The sequence below is a fragment of the Panthera tigris genome, chromosome X (assembly GCF_018350195.1).
Source record: "Panthera tigris isolate Pti1 chromosome X, P.tigris_Pti1_mat1.1, whole genome shotgun sequence".
NCBI classification, from domain to species: Eukaryota; Metazoa; Chordata; class Mammalia; order Carnivora; family Felidae; genus Panthera; species Panthera tigris.
In genome coordinates, this window is record NC_056677.1 from 42112198 (window position 1) to 42134582 (window position 22385).

Genomic DNA, 22385 nt, shown 5'->3' on the forward strand with positions numbered 1-22385 from the left:
AAGGGGCCATTATCTGCAGAGAACTCAAAAATTAATAATAAAACTGACTAAAATCATTCTGCATTTTATTATCACCACAGGGCAGCAATTCAGCAATTCTCAGCAATGTCAGTAATGAGACCCTCCTCCCTGCCAAGGCAAACTGCTTGTGCTGATGCTCACCCCACGTGTGCCACCACACTTAGATACACCTGCACATGCAGAAAGCACAGCACCCACACAAACTATACAAACGTCTGCAATCTCCATCTTAGCTATCTCTTCTGTTCATATTACTACACATTCTCCATTCCACCCCATTCTGTATACGTAGCTTGAGTAGTCAAAATCATACATACAAAAAAAACCCCACATCAATGTTTATCTTCCTTCAATTATGATATTTATCGCCAATGACGTTTCTCATTTCTCAAGTCTCAAATCCCTCTCAAGCTGGGGATGATGCCCAATGCTGCCACTTCTGCATTCATGGGCTTACCAGGTGCAGTTCACACTCATCCTCTCTGGCTGGGCCACCTGGCAGGTGCTCAGCGGGGTAAACACCCAGGGGTCTTTAATGCCCAGCTGCATGTTGAAAAACTGCATGCACAGTATCACAGTTTTGGTGAAGACTTTCTGGACAGGATAACCATTTTTAACTGCATAAATGCCAACCCAGATTTCATATGATGTAGCTGACTTTCTGTCAGACCACTTTTGGACCTTGATCTGCTCCTGGGGCCCCCTATGGAGAACTAGTCGTCAACTAGTCCTCAAAGGTGGCATTCTGAGGAATGTCTAGAGGGTCCCAGGGGTCCATCAGGGTGATCTTGGCGCACTGCTTGGTGGCTTATTCAATCTGAAACATCACTCCGTCCTTATAGAACAAAATTTTTCAAATTATCTCTTGCAGGGGATTAGCACCTTCTAATGGTTGATCCCATCATAGGAGAGCAGGGCATGGCTACTGTACCTGCTGCTCTGTCGTACAGAAACCAGTGGCCCTCCTACTGCTGTGGTGCCTGGCAAGGGTACAGGGTCCCTGGGGCACTGCTGGTTGCCACCTCCAGCACTGCTACCCCCAGGCTACAGAGGCCACCCAGACCCAGAGGCCACCCAGCAGCTAGGCACCCAGGGCCGCCTGGGCCACGCTTCCTGCCTATTTTTAAAAGACAGCTTGCATAAATAAACTTAAAAGCGGGGGGAGGGGTGCCTGGGTGGCTCAGTTGGTTAAGCATCCAGCTCTTGGTTTCGGCTCAGGTCATGATCTCATTTTGTGGTTTTGAGCCCCACATAAGGCTCCGCACTGACAGAGAGGAGTCTGCTTGGGATTCTCTCTCTCTCCCTCCCCTGCTCTCACTTGCATGCTCTCTTGCTCTCTTAAAATAAATAAATAAACTTAAAAAAAAAAAAAAGACAGCTTGCCTTGGACCCAGATGTCATATGCCTGGAGATAGATGACTTATGAAAGGAAGAAAGGAAATAGAAATGAGGGAAAGAAGGAGAAAAGGAGGGAGGAAGGGAGGGAGAGTGGGTGGCAGGTGGGTAAATGAATGAATACGTACATAGATGAATGGATGGATAGATGGGTGGGTGGGTGAATGAATGGAAAGATGGACTGATATCCTCTGCCCCGGAGAAACTCTTTCACATGTGTGTGCACAGACAGAGAAGTATGAGTTTGTAAATTGCAGGTGTGCTGTAACACAGAAAAGTCTGGAAACAATCCAAATGTCCATCAACAGACGAATGGTTAAACAAACCATGATACATCCATTCCATGGAATACTACTCAGCCATAAAAGGGAATAAACTTATGAGGTCAGCACTAACCTAATACCAAAACCAGACACAAACACAACAAGAAGACTATAGACCTGTATCTCTTATGAATATAGATGCAAAAATCTTCAACAAAATACTAGTAAATAGAATTCAGCAATATATAAGAAGGATTATACACCATAACCAAGTGGGATTGATCCAAGAAATGCAAGATTTGCTCAACATAAGAAAACCGATGTAACATACCATAATAATAAAGGACAAAAACCACATGATCTTCTCAACAGATACAGAAAAAGCATCTGACAAAATTCAATACCGTTTCATTTATAAAAGTACTCAACAAACTAGGAACAAATGAGAACTTCCTCAACCTGATAAAGTGAGTATACAAAATGGGGTGCCTGGCTGGCTCGGTAGAGCATGCAACTCTTGATCTCAGGGTTGTGAGTTCAAGCCCCATGTTGGATATAGAGATTACTTAAAAAAAAAAAAAACTACACTGAAATTTTTAAAAAGTGCATCTACAAAAAACCTATAGCTAATATCATACTTCATGATGAAAGACTAAAAACTTTCTCTTAAGAGATCAGGAACAAGACAAAGATGTCCCTTCTCACCACTTCTATTCAACAACATACTGGAGGTCCTAGTCAGGGCAATTAGGCAAGAAAAAGAAATAAAAAGCATCCAGATTGGGAAAAAAAAAGAAGTAAAACTATCAGTATTTGCAGGTGACATGATCTTATACAGAGAAAATCTTAAGGAACCCACAACAAAACCATTACATATATATGTGAGACTACGTTTTATGTATATATGAGCCCAGCAAGGTTGCAGGATACTAGATCATACAAGATTTAATCACATTTCTATATACTTGCAACGAACAATCCAAAAATGAAGAAAACAATTCCATTTACAATAGCATAAAAAAGAATAAACTACTTAGTAATAAATTTAACAAAAGATGGATAAGACTTGTATACTTAAAAACCATAAAACACTGTTGAAAGAAATTAAATAACACTGAGGTGCCTGGGTGGTTCAATCAGTTAAGTGGCCAGCTTTGGCTCAGGTCATGATCTCACGGTTTGCGGATTCGAGCCCTACAATGGACTCTCTGCTGTCAGTGTGGAGCCTGCTTCAGATCCTCTCTCTCTGCCCCTCCCCTGCTTGCTCTCTCTCTCTCTCAAAAACAAATAAACATTAAAAAATTAAATAAGACTTAAATAAATGAAAATATATCATAAATTAATGGATTGGAGACTTTATAGCATTAATATGGCGATACTCACCAAACTGATCTACAGGTTTAGTGCCATTCATATCAGAATCCAAGCTTGCGACAAACTGATCCTAAAATTCATATGAAAATGGTATGGACCGAGAATGGCTACAACAATCTCGTAAAAGAAAAACACATTTGGAGGACTCACAGTTTCCGATTTAAAAATGTACTACACGGCTATAGTGATCAAGGTGATGTGGTACTGGCATAAAAACAGATAAATAAATGGGGCACCTGGGTTGCTCAGTTGGTTGAGCATCCAACTCTTGGTTTTGGCTCAGGTCATGATCTCATGGTTTCATGGGTTTGAGCCCCGTGTCAGGCTCTGTGCTGGCAGCGTGGAGTCTGCTTGGGATTCTCTCTCTCCTTCTCTCTCTGCCCCTCCCCTACTCATGCTGTCTCAGTCTCTCTCAAAATAAATAAACTTAAAAAAAAAGATATATAAGTCAATGGAATAGAATTGAGAGTCCAGAAATAAACTCATACATTATGGGCAACTGATTTCTGACAAGCGTGCCTAGACAATTCAATGGGGAAAGAACAATCTTTTCCACAAATGGTGTTGGGACAACTGGATATCCACATGGAAAAGAATGAAACTGGACCTCTATTTCACACCATATATAAAAATTAACCAAAATAAAGAGAAGACATGAATGTAAGAGCTAAAACTATAAAACTTTTAGAAGAAAACATGCATAAATCTTTGTGACCTTGGACTAGGCAATGGTTTCTTAGATATGACACCTAACACATAAGCAACCAAAGAAAAACTAGATAAATTGGACTTCATGAAAACTAAAAGCTTTTGCACTTCAAGAAGCAAAAGAAAGTAAAAGAGCAACCCAACAATTGGAGAAAATATTTTCAAATCACATATCTGATAAGGGACTAGCATCTAGAATATATAAAGAACTCATACTACTCAACAATAAAAAGATAACCCAATTAAAAATGGGCAAAGGATCTAAATAGATATTTCTCTATGGAAGACCTACAGATGTCCAACAAGTACATGAGAAGATGCTCAACATCATTAGTCATTAGGGACATCAAACCAAAAACACAATGAGATGTCACATCACACCAACTGGGATGACCAGAATCAAAAAGAGAAACAATATATGGGGTGCTTGGGTGGCTCAGTTGGTTAAGTGTCAAACTCTTGATTTGGGCTCAAGTCATGATCTTGCAGTTTGTAAGTTTGAGCCCCATAGCACAGAGCCCACTTGGAATTCTCTCTCCCTCTCTCTCTGTTCCTCCCCCTGCTCTCTCTTTCTCTTTCTCTCAAGATAAATAAACTTAAAAAAAAGAGGGGGCACCTGCTCAGATAAGCATCTGGCTTTGGCTCAGGTCATGATCTCATGGTTCGTGAGTTCAAGTCCTGCATCAGGTGAGCTTGAGCCCCCCTTTGGGTGAGCTTGTTCTCTGCTTCAGGTGAGCTCATGCCCTGATCTGGGTGAGAATGAGCCCTGCTTTGGGTGAGCTTGAGCCTCACTTCAGGTGAGCCCCACTTCTCTCTCCTTCCCACTCTCTGCCCCTCGTGGGATTTTCTCTCTCTCTCTCTCTCTTTCTCTCTCTCTCTGCTCCTCGATCATTTGCACCCTCTCTCCAAAAAAAAAAAAAAAAAAATTAAAAATGTAAAAAAAGAGAAACAATACCAAGTTTTGGAGAAGATGTCGATAAATTAGAATCCTCATACAACTGCTGTGGAGAATCCTTCTGCAATTTCTCAAAAAGTTAAACACAGAACTGCCGTATGGCCCCACAACTCCATTCCTAGATATATACCCAAGAGAACTGAAAATATACGTCCACGTAAAAACTTTAACATGAATGTTTATAGCAGCATTATTCACGATCCCCAAAATTGTCAACTTATTAGACAAATGGACAAGCAAAATGTAGAATGTTCATACAATGAAATATTATTCAGCCATAAAAAGGAATGAAGTTTTGATCTATGCTACAACATGAATGAACCTTGGACACTTTATGCAAAGTGAAAGAAGTCAGTCACAAAAAGCCACATATGATTCCATTCATATGAAAAGTCCAGTATAGGCAAATCTATGAGACAGAAAGTAGATTAGTGGTTTCCAGGGATTGAGGGGAGACAGACAATATTATGAGGAATGCCTGCTGATAGGTACAGGATTGTTTTGGGGATGATGAAAATGTTCTGGAAGTAGACAGTGGTCGTAGTTGTATAACCTTGTGACTGTACTAACCACTGAAATGCACCCTTTAAAAGGGTGACTTCTGGGGTACCTGGGTGGCTCAGTTGGTTGAGCGTCCAACTCTTGATTTCAGCTCAGGTCATGATCTCATGGTTCATGGCATCGAGCCCCACGTCAGGCTCCATGCTGACAGCACAGAGTCTGCTTGAGATTTCTCTCTCTCCTTCTATCTGCCTCTCCCCTGCTCACACGTGCATATGCACTCTCTCTCTCAGAATAAATACTTAAAAATAAGTACATAAATAAGTAAAAGGGTGAATTTTGTGGTATGTGAATTACATCTCAATAAAAAAGAATTAACTATTAATACATACAACAATGTGGATGAATGTCGCAAACATTAAGTAGAACAAAAGAAACATAACTATATGGTTCCATTTATATGAAGTTCAAAAACAAGCCGAAAACCCCACTATTGTATGCTGTTTATGGATACATACGTATGGAGTAATAGAATAAAAATATACATGAGGAAGATAAACACCAAACTCAAGGTAGTGGAAGGAGAAAGGAAAATAGAATTTGTGTAAGAACTTTAACTGTATCTGTAATAACATATTTCTTTTAAAAGTATCTGAAACAAATGGAGCAGAATACTAATGTCTGACAAGGGTGAATGGTTGTTAAAGTATCCTTTATACTTTTCTCTTAAAAAAATGGAACGGGCATCTGGGTGGCTTAGTTGGTTGAGTGCCTGACTTTGGCTCAGGTCATGATCTCGCATGTTCGTAAGTTTGAGCCCCACGTTAGGCTCTCTGATATCAGCGCAGAGCCTGCTTCATATCTTTTGTCTCTCTCTCTGTCTCTCCCCAGCTTGCACGTGCTCTCTCAAATAACAAACATTTTTGAAAAATGAAAAAAAAAAACAACAGTTCGGTTCTGAGACAAACATTTGACTCCTCAGCCAGGCTTTGATGTTTCCTCTCTGCACTACTGACACCAAGGAGACTTAGGTTCTGCCCCTGCCCTGGTGGATTCCAGTCTGGAAGAGGCACAAATAGTCCACATACTATGGGCACAGAGAAAGCTCTAGAAGATGCCAGGAAGAAGGGAATCAGTCAAGGAAGCCTTTTAGGAAGAGAGGATGTTGGAGCTGAGTCTTAAATGGAGGCCTGACAGAGAGGACGCTTGGCCTGGACACCCCACCCCCACCCCCACCCTTGTGGGTCTCTCCCAAAGCCTGGCCTGGCCCTGCCGATTCCCTTATCTGCCCACTCCCAGCTGCCTCCCTGCTGACTGAACTGTCGCCCACAGACTTCTGGGCCTGTGCCCCCTCCACGGGGATGGGGGAGGGAATGGGGTGAAGCTTGGCCTCAGAGCCTCAGGGTTTCTGGTTCTTGATGGAGGCAGGGCTCTGAGGCCCCCACTCCCCACCCTTTACTTCCCTTCCTAAGCCCTTTCTCTGCTCCAGTTATGAAGAAATAGGCTGCGTCCAGTGGCCAAACTCTTGTCTGAGATGTGCCTCCAGCCTGTCCTTCCTGAGGAGGACAGATTTCCCTACCTTGCTCCCAATACTGCAACTGCTGTTTCTAATGAAAATAACAATGAGAAGAATTACCATTACAGAGTTTGTCACTTATGGTGTGCCAGGCAGGACCTGTGTTGAGTGGCCCCTCGACAACATTCGCTGTGGGTTCTATGATTGTACCCATTATCCAGGCAAAGAAACTGAGGCTTAGAGGGTGGCCAGCCCAGGAATCACACAGCAAATCAGTGTCAGAGTTGAGACAAGAACACAGGGCCTCGGACAAACATCTTCATTCTCTAAGCCTACTCCCAATCTGGAAGATGCGGGCAATTGTATGCACTTATACCACCAGGACCTGGTGAGAATGGGATAAAATTAGGCATGGAGAGCATTTCGCACAGTGCCTGGGGAGGTTCAGCCAACAATACTGTTGTTATTACTGTATTAGTGCTAAGAGAAGTATTTGTATCAGAATTAGTATTCGTATGGCTGTGGCTAGAATAGGAATAATTATTAGATTTAAAATTGGTATTACTACCACTATTAAGATTAGCATTAGTGCTAACATCAATATCAGAATTAGGATTAAATATAAATCAATTAAAATTGATATTGGTGTTGCATATTATCAGCATTATTACTAGAATTAGTAGTGCTAGTAAAAAAAGTTCAAGTACTGGGGCACCTGGGTGGCTTAGTCGGTTAAGCGGCCGACTTCGGCTCAGGTCATGATCTCGCGGTCCATGGGTTCAGGCCCCGAGTCGGGCTCTGTGCTGACAGCCCAGAGCCTGGAGCCTGTTTCAGATTCTGTGTCTCCCTCTCTCTGACCCTCCCCCATTCATGCTCTGTCTCTCTCTGTCTCAAAAATAAAATAAATGTTAAAAAAAAAAGATTAAAAAAAAAAAGTTCAAGTACTATCCCTTGTATACAGTAGGCACTCAGTAAATAAATAAGAATACCTAACATTTATTGAGATTTCAGATTCAAGTGAGTTAAAATCACTTAATGGATTAAATCTTATGTAGCTGTCCCAATCACCATAGGGAGTAGCCACTATTATTACCCCATCTCTACAGATGAGGAACTGAGGTCCAGAGGGGCCAGTAACTCGTCCAAGGCCACATGGCCAGTAGGTGGTTAGGGCAGTCTATAAATGAGGGCAAGTTGGCTCCAGAGTGGAAGTCCTGAAAGCATTGCCACTTAAGTCCCAGGGGTCTTCATACCCCTTCTTACTCATGAAGGCTCAGGACAGGACGTGGCACACAGTGGGAGCTCAATAAATGCAAAGTCATAGCCCTGTTCTCTTTCCTCCTCTAACCTCCAATTTTGCTTATAAGGACAATGAAGCCCGTGGAGGCAGGATGGGGATGGCAAGCTCCATGTGGGGTAGCCAGTGGGTGAGCAGGCCCAACGGGCCCAGGGGTGCATCACTGCCCTGTGCCCTTGGCAGGTCTCAGTCTCCCCATCTGTAGAATGGATGGTCAGGAGAGTGCTCTGTCCTGTGGAGTCCTGGGGCCACAACTGGGTAGTCTCACCCCTGCTCTATGGGGTAAGTTGGACACAACTTACCCAAGCTGTGGGTCCCAAGTTGGACACCTACTGTGTACATGTGCATCCATTGATTTTACATGGACAAAGTGCTCAGAACAGGACTGGCCTGGGGTCTATGTCAGCATGAGACACTGGTTGTTGTCACCGTTGTTACTATTTGGGGGAGGGAGGAAGGGCAGAAAGGTAGGGACTGAGGTGCAGAAGTTCCGGAGGTCCCTCTCAGCAAGTTGAGGGTAGAGCCACAGATCACAGGGGTCACGTCAACCCTGTCCCACCCACACCAGCACCACCTGCCCAGGGTATACCCCAGCCTGACACCTGGGGTCTCATGGACTTCCTCTCAGACTCTGTGCATACCTCTCTGTCTCTGTCTCCCTCTCTACAACATCATCTTTGTCTCCCTTCTCAGTTTCTCCACCTGTGTCCTTGGCCTCTGTTGCTTTCAGGCCATATCTTTTGCCTTCTGTCCTTCTCTATGTCTCCTTCTCTTTGCGTCTCCCTCACTGTTTTGGCTCTCTTGGTGTCTCTCTCTCTCTTCTCTGTCTTGCCTTTCTTTCTGTGCCCCTCTCTGCCTCCTTCCAGCTGTGTCACTTTTTCTGTGTCTTCCCATTTCCATCTCTTTCTGTCTCTCTCTGTCTCTTGCTCTCTGCCCCTCTCCCTTCTCTATCCCTTCAGTTCTTCCCTTCCCCCACCCTATCCCACTCCTCAAGAACCTGCAGAGAAACCAACCCTGGGTCCCACTTGTTTCCCGCCTCCAAAGCAGCATGGCGGGCAATAAGTTGAGGCCACTGTCCCTGGGTGGCCCCCCGAGCCCCGCCCCCCATCCCAAGACAGCCTGTTACCGCGGAGCCAACAGCCACAGTCTCCTCCATCTGATAAGACTTATCTGCTGCCCCAGGGCAGGCCGGAGCTGGCGTAAGCCCCAGTGGGGCACTGAGTGTGCCCCTGCCTCCTGCCAGTCCTGGCCTGGGCTGGCCCCCAGGCTGAGCCTGGGTTGTCAAGATGTCCCATGGCCTCTGGTTCAAACCCCACCGAACCTCTCTGAGCCTCATTCTTCTTGCCTGCAAAATGGGTACAATCACATCCCTCCTCTCCCTGTGGCCAGGAAGATTCACATACATAAGGGCCAAGCCTGAACCTGACCTAGCGCACAGTAGGAACTTTGTACCGTCATAAAACTGTACAGTCATAGGCTTAGTACAGTAATAAAACTGTATCTGCTATTGTCACTTTATCTTGGCCTCAGCCCGCTTTGTTTGGCTGGACACTGTAGTCCATGGGAGCCCAAGTTGAACAGGGTCCACGAATCCACAGGGTGGGCAGATGGGGCACAAGAAGGCCCCACTGCCCAAGAGGTGCCCCACCAGCAAGGAACCCGCCCCCTCCCCTCGTCTGCTCCACCCACTGGGGCACCAGCCACTCCCTGGGGAGGAGGGAGGAGGGAGAGGGGAGGGAGGGAGGGAAGGAGGAAGGGAGCCTCAAAGGCCAAGGCTAGCCAGGACACCCCCCGGGATCACACTGAACTCGCCACATCCCCAAAGCGGCTGAACCCTCCGCACCAACCAGCCCAGGTCAGTCTCAGCCCCCCCCCCCCCCCGAGAGCTCCCAGCAAGGCAAACCCCAGGCCTGCTATCCCTCACCTCAAGGCTATTCCTCCAGCCTACTCTAGGCTCCCCAATCTACCGCTGGTCCCCAAAGTGTCTACCACCCCTGAAACCCTTCACAGCTCCTTAAAACCACCTCTATCTTTCCAACCCCCGATCTCTACCCTGAACCCACTCCCCAAAACCCACCTCCTTCTGCCCTGACTCCCATCCTCTCCTTCCAAGATATCTGTTCCCCTGATGCCTTAATTCTGCTCCCCATACCCCATCTCTTATCCCCCAAATCCTATCTCTGCTCTGAATCTGCTTTTCACTCATCTGGAGTTGTTTCTATCTCTGAGTTCTCCCCCAAAGCTCACTTGTGCTCCCCCATGTCTGTCTCTGCTCCCCATGCCCTTGTCCACTCCCCATCCTGTTTTCTGCTCCAAATTCTCCAGTCCCCTGAACCCTAACTCCATCCTCTTATCCCCAACTGTGCCTCTCAAACCCCGTATTTGTTCTGTGTGACTTCTCTGATTCCCCCAAACCGCTACTCTCTGCCAACCCCTGGCCTGCACACCAAAATGTCTGTCACTCCAAACACCAAGTCTACTCCCCTAAGTCTTTTCTGCCAAATGAATCCTCATGCCTACCTTCCCTAAACCCCAATCCCAACCCCAAAATATGTCTCTGGCCCTCCCAGATCTCCTCTGGCCCCAAATGTTTCTCCACTACAATTCCATCCTGGTTCTTAAACTCCTCCTCTGCTTCCATAACCCATCTCTATCAGACATATTCTGCCTGTCCAAGCCCATCTCTGACCACTAAACTCCATCTCTGCTCCAGTGAAACCCACGGAATTCCCAAACTTGTCCACGACCCTCAGAATCCATCTTTGACCCCCAAACCACATCCTAACTTCTCAACTTTATCTGACTCTCAAGCTTCACCTCAGATTCCCAATCTTGTCTCTGCTTTTCTAACCAATTTCTGATCCCACAATGTGACCTTTCCAATTTGTCTCTCCTCCTCAAACCCCATATCTGCTTTCCCCAAACTCTATAGCTATACCCCCAACCTCTCCCTGACTCAACCCCCTATCTGGCCCTCAAATTCTACCGCAAAGCCTCCCAAGACTCATCTGCCCCCAGACCCCATCTCTGTTCCCTTCAGTCCCAAGAGACCCTCCTTTGAGGGCTCGGATAGGGATGTTACCTGGGGTGAGGGGCTGGGCCAAGGGAGAGGTGAGGGTGCCAGCCTGCTGCCTGCTGCCCGTTGGGGCAGCACTTACTCTAGTGGGGCAGCTGATAAGGAGCTTTCATATCCCCCAGCCTCGAGATAAACTTTATCTCTGTCCGGAGAGTGATAACTGGGGGGGGGGGGGGGGGGGGGAGGGCGGGCTGGGCCCCTGCCACAGGAGGGGTGGGCAGCCCTGGACCCGCCAAGGTGCTAGGTGCAGTGATGTGGCACAGTGGGGCTGGGGGGAGGTCATAGGGCTGGGGGGTGAGGTGAGGATGAGGGGGGATAAAGGAACAGTGGTGACAGAGATGAAAAGAGCAAGAGACAGGTAGACAGAGAAGGAAGGGAGAAAGAGAGAGACATGGGGAGAAAAAGAGACAAAGAAAAAGAGCAAGAGACAGACATGAAAAAAAGAAAGGAGAAACAGAGAAAGAGATACTCAAAGGAAGAGACAGAGATGGAAGGAAAACAAAGGAGACCCAGGGGAAGAAAAAGAGCAAGACAGGAATGGAGAAGGAAAGATACTCACAGACAGAAAGAACCACGGAGAGTCAGAGAGGAAAGAGATGGCAACTGAGAAGAAGAGGCAAGATACCTTCTTCAGGCACAGTCAGCAGGGATCCTGGCACCTAGAAGTTAGTGGTAGACAGAACTACAGGCTAATCTATTTGCCAGCACAACCCCCAATGCTGAGCCCAACCTTTAGCATGTTCACACAGCAGGTCACATAGGCTGGGCGTCTGAAGATGGCCTTCTACTCTATCTCCGTCATTCCACCCCAAGGACAGGGAAACTGAGGCTTTCAGAACCATGGGGGCAAGTCAGAGGCAGGGGTAGGTTTTCTGGCTCCTCACCTGGGCTGTGTGGAGTGGGGTATGGGCAAAGATGTGGGACTAGTAAGACAGACGTGGAAATAAGGCCAGAGGGCTGAGAGAGTGAAAGCAAGAGTGAGATCAAGAAAGGGAAAGAGGAAGGAGACAAGCAGAAAGAGACAGAATGGGAGAGAAGCAGAGACATTCAGAGACTGACTAGAGAGGGAAGGAAAAGAGAAACAGAAGAAGATAAAAGACACAGAGATAAAGATGGAGAGAGACAACCAGAAACAGAGACATGGAAATAGAGAGAGAGGGAAGGAAAACATCATATGTTTACAAAAGCACAGAAAGAGAGAGAGCAAGATACATCATGGTAGCATAGAAAGATGGGAGAGAAATCTAGAGGGCCAGGCTGGACAAGAGAGAGTGTCACCAGGAAAGAGACACAGGGACATAGATATGCACACAGGGAAGGACAGAGACCAAGCCGCCATCTCACAGGTCTTAGCTGGGCCCCTGTCACCACCTCCTATCTGGCAGATGGGGAAACTGAGCGCTGGGGCTGGTGGGGACTGAAAGAACCCGAAAGCAGAACTATGGCAGACCTCCCCAGGGCAGAGGGTACGAGTAGGGGGAACACCTCCCACCTGTCCCCCTCCTCAGAGGAAGCCAGTGGCCCTGGGGTGATTTCAAAAGTTGGGCGGGGATGGCAGAGATAAGCAGTGGGGGGTACTGACCCCCCCATGGCAGGGAGGAACTGAGGGGGCCCTTTGTCTGCAGACCCAACGGAGGTTAGGGAGGGAGGAGTCAAGCCGGAAACCATGGGTTTCTGAGAAAGTCAGAAGATGCAACAGATAGGGATGAAGTTGGGGAGCACAGAAGGGTGAACCCCAAGGTCCTAGGGGTGACAAGCTGTTCAAGGGACTCTGGTTCTGCACCCCAGTACACCCCACCCAGACTCTTCTAGAGGGGAAGGAGACAGAGAGGATGGCGGCAGGGGGGAAAGAGGAGTAGGAGGGGAGAAAATGAGGCAAGGAGAAAGAGAGGAACAGAGAGGAAGAGAAGAAGGATGAAGGAAGAGGAAAAGAGAGAGGAGGAAGGAGAGAGGCAGGAGGGAAAGAGAAAATGAGGAGAGGCGGAGAGGTAGAAAGGGGAAGAGGAGGAGGTGGGGGCTGAGGAAGGAGGAAGGAGAGGAGGAGGGGGAAGAGACAGAAGTAGAGAAGAGAAGTGGGACCAGGGAGAGGGGGTGAGGGGAAGGGAGAGGAGGGGGAGGCAGGAGTGGGAAAAGAAGGAAGAGGGGGAAGAGGAGAGGAGAAAGAAGGGAAATTGTGGGAAAAGTGAAAAGAAGAGATGGGACGAAGGAGAGAGAAGAAAGGGAAGAGGAAGGAGGGAAGACAGAGGGGAAGAAGGAAGGAGGAGATGATGGAGGGAAGGACGGAGACAGATGTGGGCCAGGGAGGAAGACAGGAGGGCTATGAAGATTGAGGGAATGGAACAGGAAGGGGAGAAAGGAGGTAAGGAGGAGTGGGAAGGGAGGGAGAATTTCGCAGTCTGAAGAGCCCCTCCTGTTCTCACAGGACAAACCCGAGGCCCCATGGAGTTCCCTGGCCTAGGGGCCCTGGGGACCTCCGAGTCCCTGCCCCAATTTGTGGACCCTGCCTTGGTATCCTCGCCACCAGAGTCGGGGGTCTTCTTCCCCTCTGGGCCTGAGGGCTTGGATGCAGCGGCCTCCTCCACTGCCCCCAGCACCGCCACCCCCGCAGCTGCAGCACTGGCCTACTACAGGGATGCTGAGGCCTACCGGCACTCCCCAGGTAACTCCTTTGGGTGGCTGTCTTAGCACCGGCTCCATGCTGTCTGGGCTGCCATGGTGACCCTTAGCTGGGGCAGAATCCCACTAGGAGGTCATCTTGAAAATAGCTGGAAACCTTCATATGGATGAGCTAACCACTTCCCCCAGCTAGGTCCAGGCCTGGGAATGCCAATGCTCCCCATCTCCTGTCTTGGGGTAGCCATGTTGGAAAGCAATGCTAGAAGCAGGCGGCGGTAGCCCTAGTTGTCAAGTGATCCCCGGGGCTCCAAATCCCAACAGTCACCCTCAAAACCCATTTGGAAATAGGTGGAGGCTACTGCAGCTGTCAAAATGACCAGGGGGGCTCAGGACCCAGGAGTTACCCAATGGCCAGCAGCTGTTCTGGTTGCCTGTGGGAAGATTGGAAACTTGGCCACTCTGTTGGGGTTCTTGGGCACCACTGCATCCTGACAGCAGGATGGCTTCAGACTGATCCCTCCTTCTTTCCCATACCCACCCTCCACGACAGTCTTTCAGGTGTACCCACTGCTCAACTGTATGGAGGGGATCCCAGGCGGCTCACCATATGCTGGCTGGACCTATGGCAAGACTGGGCTCTACCCTGCCTCGACTGTGTGCCCCACCCGCGAGGACTCCCCTCCCCAGGCCACAGAAGACCCAGAAGGCAAAGGTGGCAGCAGCTTCCTGGAGACCTTAAAGACAGAGCGGCTAAGTCCAGACCTCTTGACGCTGGGGCCTGCACTGCCTTCATCAATCCCTGTCCCCAGCAGTGCCTATGGGGGTCCTGACTTTTCCAGTGCCTTCTTCTCTCCCACCGGGAGCCCCCTCAATCCAGCGGCCTATTCCTCTCCCAAGCTTCGCGGAACGCTGCCCTTGCCCCCCTGTGGTGAGATCTCCAAAAAGGGAGAGGGAGGATGAGGTAGGGCGGCATGCAAAGCAAAGTTGGGCTGAGCCTGGGATCCCCCAACCCCTTTGTCCACCCCATCAGAGGCCAGGGAGTGTGTGAACTGTGGAGCAACAGCCACTCCACTGTGGCGGCGGGACAGGACGGGCCACTACCTATGCAATGCCTGTGGCCTCTATCACAAGATGAATGGACAGAACAGGCCCCTCATCCGACCCAAGAAGCGCCTGGTAAGACCCCAAGCCTGTCTGCCTCCACCTAGGAACTGTTGTTCTCACCCTGTGCAGGGATCCCTGTCCTCATGCTCTATGAGAATCCATAGCCCCCATCCCTTCCCCATCCATACAGGAACCCAGCTCTGCATAGGAATGCCTATCCTCAACCTACCTTCATAGGCTACATGCAGGAACCCTATCCTCTCCCTGCACAGCAGTGTTTTCGTCCTTGGCTTCACACTGGAATCACCTTAGGATGCTCTGAACCACAGGGGCCTGGGCACTCCCCTAGACGTATCTATTTCATTGGTCAGGGGTGCTGCCTGGGCATCAGGTTTTCAACTCCCCGAGTGATTCCAATATATGGCCAAAGTTGGCCATCACTGATGGAGTCTCACCCCCAATACCAAAATCCCCTATTCTGGTCGGGAGGCCCCGCTCTTGCCCCATTCAGAACCCACAGTCATCACCCTGCAAGTACATCTGTTCTCGCCCTGCACAGGAAGCCCGGCCTTCAACCTGACCCTTACCTCTTAGGTCCTCCACCCCGCAGTGGGTTGATCCTCATATTCTCTCCCCCAGATTGTCAGCAAACGGGCAGGTACCCAGTGCACCAACTGCCAGACAACCACCACGACACTGTGGCGAAGAAATGCCAGTGGGGACCCCGTGTGCAATGCTTGCGGCCTCTACTACAAGCTACACCAGGTTCGCCCTGCCCTGCCCTGCCCCTCAGAGCCTCCCTCCTCCCTGCTCCTGTTCTGCCCCCACCTTTGCTTCCCCTCATAACCTTCTCTCTCTTCTTTTCTCCCCCCTCCTTCCTTCTCTATTCCCCTCCTCCTTGGTCCTCATCCCTCCCTGCTCCATTTCTTTATCTTCTCACTCCCTTCCACTCCCTCCTGTCCCTCCTCTATCTCCCTCTTCCTCCTCCCCAGCCATCAGCTGCCACTCCCCTGCCTTGTAGCTCCATCAACCCCAGAGGCTTTCCCAAGCCCAGGGCTTCACAACCTTGGGGTTTCTTAGGACAATACCTGTGCCACACCAGGGTCATGCTTCCCTAGTCCTTGAACCAATTCTCTATCCTTAAAGAAGTGCGGTAGCAATGGCCTCCCTTGTCAAGACACAGAAGCAAAGATGTGGAGTTGGGAAACATCCATGGCCTCCCTTTTGGCAGGTGAACCGCCCACTGACCATGCGGAAGGATGGTATTCAGACTCGAAACCGCAAGGCATCTGGAAAAGGGAAAAAAAAACGAGGGTCAAGTCTGGGAGGTACTGGAGCAGCTGAAGGACCAGCTGGTGGCTTCATGGTGGTGGCTGGGGGCAGCGGTAGTGGGAATTGTGGGGAGGTGGCCTCAGGCTTGACACTGGGCCCACCCAGTACTGCCCATCTCTACCAGGGCCTGGGCCCCGTGGTGCTGTCAGGGCCTGTCAGCCACCTCATGCCTTTCCCGGGACCACTGCTGGGTTCGCCCACAGGCTCCTTCCCCACAGGCCCTGTCCCTCCTACCACCACCACCACTGTGGTGGCCCCACTCAGCTCATGAGGACACAGATCATGGGCTTGGGGCAGAGGTGGTGTCCCTCTCCTATGTAGCCAGCAGTCTGTACAACCCAACCCTCTGGGCCCCAAAACATCCCCCAGCCTGGACCTTCAAAGCTTTTGTAAAATAAAACCATTGGAGTCCTAACACTGGAGATGTGAGTCTGTGTGGGACTGAATAAAGGGCAATGGTAGATAGGGTGCATGGCACTGTCTGGGAGTCTTTGATGACAGTGTAGGGCTACAATGTATGGCCATGTGAGGCTGAGGCCAACATATGTGACACTTCACAACGGTGCGTTATGATGTGCAGTTGTAAATAGTGTATAGGAAACTTTGTGTGACAGCTTCTGGGTTGTGAGATGGTCACACACCACGGCATGAGATGCAGTGTGTGACTAAGGGGGTGAGGCTTTGCAATATGGTGTGCATGACACCAGGTGACAGAGAGAGGCAGGGCACAGGTGACTGCATGAGAGGATGTGGAAGTGCATGTGTGACGGCGAATGCAGAAGAAACATGTGGTGTTGTGTTGGTGTGACTGTGCACCGCTGTGATCTTTGAGACAGTGTGATGGCACACGTAGGGGGCATAGAACGTGATCGAGAGGCGCCTGGGTGGCTCGGTCAGTTAAGTGTCTGACTCCTGATTTTGGCTCGGGTCATGATCTCACAGTTTGTGAGTTCCAGCAGAATCGGGCTCTGCGCTGACAGTGAGGGATTCTCTTTCTCCTTCTCTCTCTGCCCCTCCAAAGCTTGTTCTCTCTCTCTCTCAAAAATAAATAAACTTAAAAAAAGAGAACTTGATTGATAAACACTTTTGGAATGTTGAACAAAGACTGTGTGGTGGGGTGTGGTGGCATAACAATGTGATGATGAAGGTCCACAGGGCAGGGTATCTCCGTGGGGCTGGTAAGTATTCCTACGCAAGTCTCTGTGTGTGTGTGAGCATATATCATGTGGTATGTGCCATGTCACAGTGTCTCCGAGTGCCTGACAATGTAAGCAGCTCTGTGTATACTTGTTCATGGAAGTATCGACATGTATGGTTTCAGTTGGTCTAAATGATGGACCCCCTTCCAGAGAACAAAAGGCATGTGCAGGACAGGAAAGGGGGAGGGCTGGGGCTGGAATGGTAGCTGGCAAGAAGGTCAGATGGCCAGTGCAGGACCATGGGGTTGTCCGTGGGCCTTCCCTGTCATTCATCTCTTATCTCTCTCGGCCCAGCTCGGCCTGCAGCTCTGTGGGAAATGGAAAAGAAGGAGAAGGGAAGATTAGGAGAACAAAATAGCATCTGGGGGTGAATATTTAGACCCCATATGTGGGGGAGCTCCCCGTAGTGCCAACTCCCTCTGTAACACACCTACTCACCTGGGTGAATGGCTCTGCCCACAGTGGGATCTGTTCTTCCAAAAAGGAAAACCCTTACCTAGGAACATGCGCTGAGTTGGGTGGCATCCTAAGCCAGAGAGGTTAAGTGGCTCGTTTGAGGCCACACAACTGGTGACACGGGGCCAAAGCCAGGCTCTGAGGCTTAGTGTCCATACTCCCCAACAGCTCCTGACAGCAAGCAGCACCATTTGCTGAGTGTTTGTGTAGGTCGGGCAATGGCTGGGAGGCTTCAGTTGCTTTAGTTCATGAACGCCTGCAAAAAAATGCTCCAAAGAAAGGATACTTATTTTACATTTTCATTTTACTAATGAAAAAGTAAGGCTCAGAACTGGAGTAACTCCCCCTGACCACACTGAGTTTAAGGAGTGGATTTTGGATGGGGCCGCTTCCCCTGATGTGAGTCTTGCTCACACTTAACTGGCCTCTCTCTCCCTCTCATCACTCACTCCTCAATCCACTCAGCTGAATTTGCTTTTGGGCTGCTTCTCTTTATGGCCTTCTCCTAGAACCCCAGAGAAAAGGGCTGCAAGGAGTGGGGGCGGGGGGGGGGCACATGTCCTAAACACAGTAGGGGGTAAGCAGTTGTCCTTAGAATAGCACTTATGTAGCTAGTCGCCATGCCAGCCCACTGCGGAATCACAGCAGGCTATGCTCATTACAGGGGCTGTCCAGAACTGCCCTGGCCTTTAAAAGCCTCCTGCCTGCCTGGTCACCCCATAGAACCTCAGCCCTGTCACCTTGTAGGAGCCCCTGTCCTTGTCTTGAACAGAAACCCCTTTCAGAACCTGTGCTGGAAATGCCTGCTCCCACCTTGTTCAGGAGCCCCAGTCCTCACCTCCTAGAAGAATGGCTGCCCTAGTCTGATACTCTAAGGGAACTCTTTCTCTATTTAGCAACGGGAAACCCATCCTGACCCTGGATAGGAATATCAGCCCTCACCTTGAATAGGAGGAAACCCCGTCCTCCCATGGCACAGGAACCTCTGACTTAACCCTAGTTAGGAATCTGTGAACTCATACTGTAAGGAAGCCCTTTTACCATCTCTTTAGAAACACCTGTCCTGACCCTCTTCACTAGCCTCGACCTCTCTATAGGAATCCTGCCTTGACCTTGCACAGGACACCTCTGTCTTCACACTGTATTGGAGCCTAGCCCTCCAGATAACATTTTAGAAACACTTCAATCGCAATAAAATCTAGTTCTGAACAGGTTTTTTTTTTTTAATTTTTATTCTTGAGAGAGAAAGAGGATGAGTAGGAAAGGGGAACAGAGAGAGGGGGACAGAGGCTCCAAAGCAGGCTCTGTACTGACAGCAGAGAGCCTGATGCCAGGCTCAAACTCACAAACCATGAGATCATGACCCGAGCCAAAGTTGGACACTTCACCAACTAAGCCACCTAGGCTTAGTAATAAAAGGCGCCCCAATGAAATCTGGTTCTGAACCCCTACCTGGCTCTCTTTGCAGAAATTCCATCTTCAACCTCTCCAGGAACTGACTGAATATACGATCTCTTGCCTCCATTGTTGACAATGAGCGCCCCCACCCCCATGTCACTCTACACAATTCCTGATCTCACAAGAACCCATGTTCCCACTCTTAACATGAACTTTAGTCTTGAACTTACATAGAAATCCCCTTCCTTAAAAAAAAAAATCCTTTCCTGACCCTCTACTTCAAGCCCAGACCTCATCTTCTACAGGTACCTATAGCCTCACCTGGCACAGGACCCCCCCCCCCAACACACACACACACACACCGTACAGGGCTTCCTATCCTTACCATGTGTTAGCTCCACAGCCCTGACCCTCTACAGGAAGCCTTGCCTACAACTATACTGGAACCCTCTGACTGGACTCTATAGAAAACCTTTTCCTATCAATAGAAACCCATAACTCGACTGACAGGAATCTCTGACCTGATCCTTTATAGGAACCTCTAACCTTGCTTTCTGGAAATACTCTCTTGACCCCGAACAGGAAGCCCTGATGTAACTCTGACAGCCCTGGCCTTGCCCTGGAAGTCCCACCCTCACCCAGTACAGGAACCACTATTCTGACTGTGGCTACTACATTGGACATTGCAGCTCTTTGGGGTTTATAGAATCCTGTAGCAGGCACTGCTATTGGCTCATCAAACCTGTTTTCCTAACCTCATTCACTTTTCTGACCTCCTTTATGGTTAGATGTGGACATGTGACAGAGTTCTGATCAATGGCATATGGGCAATGATATACACCTCTTCCAGGCCTGGCCCATAAAAACCTCTCATGGAATCCCCCACTCTCTCTCCTTCCCCATATACCAGTTGAATAGTGAGAACCCCAAGGACTCAGAGGAGAGCAGAGCCACAAAATGGAAGCTACCTGAGTCCCTGAATGACCAGTAATAAATATTCACATTGGACTTTTTATGAGCAAGAAATAAACATTTATTTGTTAATCCTCTAAAATTCTGGGTTTGTTACAGGAGCTAGCATAATTTAGCCCTATTGATAACAATTTCTTGATTGAATCTAGACACGAACACCTGTTCCTATGGTCTACATTAACACAGCTCTGAACTTGTACAGAAACACCTGTGCTGACCCTGATCTGGACCACCTGGTCTCTTTATAGGACACTGTCATAATGCAGTTTAAGGAGTACCATCCTGAACTTGTACGGGATCCTCCAGTCTGGAGCTCTCCAGAAACAACTGTCTTGTCCTGTAGAAACCCCTGCTTGGGGGCGCCTGGGTGGCTCAGTTAAGCATCCAACTTCGGCTCAGTCATGATCTCACAGTTCGTAGGTTCAAGCCTCACATCAGGCTCTGTGCTGACATCCCAGAGCCTGCAGCCTGCTTGATTCTGTGTCTCCCTGTCTGCCACTCCCCTGATTGCACTCTATCTCTCTCTCTCTCAAAAATAGATAAACATAAAAAAATGAAAAAGAGAAACCCCTGCTTGGTTCAGTAGAGGAACAAAACTATAGAAACTACAGGAATCCCTGTCTTCACTATGTCCAGGAACACAGGTTGACCCAGTAGAACACCAGAAGTGACCTGATCCTGTCCATGAATCCCAGTCCTCACACAAAAGGAGTACCTCTCCTCAGGATGCATGGAAACTCTACACTCCTCCTGTAAAAGAATCCCAGCCAGATAAAGGAAATCAAAGACTGACACTCTACAGTAGGACCAGAAAACTATAGCCTTCAGGCCAAAGCCAGACTTCAGCCAATCCCTACATTTTTAAATGGAAAGAAAGAATATGCCAAAGAGGCCATTATAAGGCCTGCAAAGCCTAGAATATTTACTATCTATCTGGCCCTTTACAGAGAAAGTTTACTGACCTCTGCTCTTCAGGAACCGTCTTCTGACTATACAGAAAAATGGGCCATGGGTCTTACAGGGTTCCCTACTCTATTAGTCTGCAGGCGTCAAAACCCCAGAATGTTCCCAGTGTATCAAATGTTTTCTTTGGTGTATGTAGGGGTTTAAAGGTCTTAGGACTTGATCCTCTTCCACTGGGACAAAAAAACCCCATGTTCTGGTAGGAAAAGAGTGGAAGGAAAGAGAAGGGTGGAACTGGGGTTTTCAAAATGGTCATAGGGCCAGGCTACTGGGCGATGGGGCTGTCAATCTGTTTGTTAGTCAGCGATGCTGAACCCCAGACGGCTTATCTCTTCAGCCCCAGCCTACAGCCCGGTAGGAAATGGTGAAGAATGAGAGAGGGAGATTAGGAGGGCAAACCGGCCTCCTGCGGGACTGATATTTACACATCTAGACAAGGCATGTGAGAGAGCTGGAGGGGCACACGGGTGAACTCCTCCTACTTCCCAGGCACACGCTTTCTATTAGAATTTGGGGGCAGAGGTTGCCCAGTGGAGGGAGCTGGAGAAAGAACTGCTGTGCACGAACAACTCCCCTCCTTGAGTCCATTCCAGCCCCGGGCACTATTATCATAATTTGCCAGATGAGGAAACTGAAGCACAGAGATGTCCAGCAACTTGCCCAAGGTCACATGGCTAAGTCGTGTAACCTCAGTTTCCTTATCTGCGAAGCAACATTAATAATAGGAACTACCTCGGGGCGCCTGGGTGGCTCAGTGAAGCGTCCGACTTCAGCTCAGGCCATGATCTCACAGTCCGTGAGTTCGAGCTCCGCGTTGGGCTCTGAGCTGACAGCTCAGAGCCTGGAGCCTGCTTCGGATTCTGTGTCTCCCTCTCTCTCTGCCCCTCCCCTGCTCATGCTCTGTCTCTGTCTCAAAAAAATAAAATTTAAAAATAATAGGAACTACTTCACAAAATTGTGACTTACGATAATGCCTGTCACATATTACATGCTATCATCACAATTATTTGCTCCCCACTAAGAATCCTTCCATCCTACCCCCCCCCCCATTTTCGTGGCAGAGTATCCATAGCTAACATTTATTGAGTGTTTCCTGTGGACCGCCTTAGTTAATATTAACTCAGAAAACCCTCACAATATTTAACATCATCACCACACCCATTTTGGCCGCCACCAGCCCTCGTCCAGTTTCAACCGCTCTCGGGACCCAGCCGCCAGTCCGCCTGCGCTACGTCATCA

General features: G+C 48.8%; 1 protein-coding gene and 1 pseudogene across 2 annotated transcripts; one reads left to right on the top strand and one right to left on the bottom strand.

Moving 5' to 3' along the window:
- Positions 1-474: 474 nt before the first annotated feature.
- LOC102950589 lies at positions 475-9186 on the bottom strand (annotated as a pseudogene).
- A 597-nt stretch (positions 9187-9783) lies between these two features.
- Positions 9784-16580, top strand: GATA1 (GATA binding protein 1). Of its 2 annotated transcripts, XM_042974896.1 has the most exons (7): positions 9784-9885; positions 11856-11969; positions 13529-13765; positions 14273-14650; positions 14753-14898; positions 15466-15591; positions 16058-16580. In XM_042974896.1, exons 3-7 carry the CDS (start codon positions 13546-13548, stop codon positions 16427-16429), a joined length of 1242 nt encoding a protein of 413 aa, XP_042830830.1. In that variant the 5' UTR covers positions 9784-9885; positions 11856-11969; positions 13529-13545; the 3' UTR covers positions 16430-16580. The 2 variants fall into 2 exon arrangements, with proteins under 2 accessions (XP_042830830.1, XP_042830829.1); XM_042974895.1 differs by lacking the exon at positions 11856-11969.
- The last annotated feature ends 5805 nt before the right edge of the window (positions 16581-22385 follow it).

Coding starts and splice junctions, on each gene's coding strand:
- GATA1 (XM_042974896.1), top strand. CDS start 13,546: ATGGAGTTCCCTGGCCTAGGGGCCCTGGGGACCTCCGAGTCCCTGCCC. Junction 14,651..14,752: donor GCTGCCCTTGCCCCCCTGTG/GTGAGATCTCCA, acceptor CCACCCCATCAG/AGGCCAGGGAGTGTGTGAAC. Junction 14,899..15,465: donor TCCGACCCAAGAAGCGCCTG/GTAAGACCCCAA, acceptor TCTCTCCCCCAG/ATTGTCAGCAAACGGGCAGG.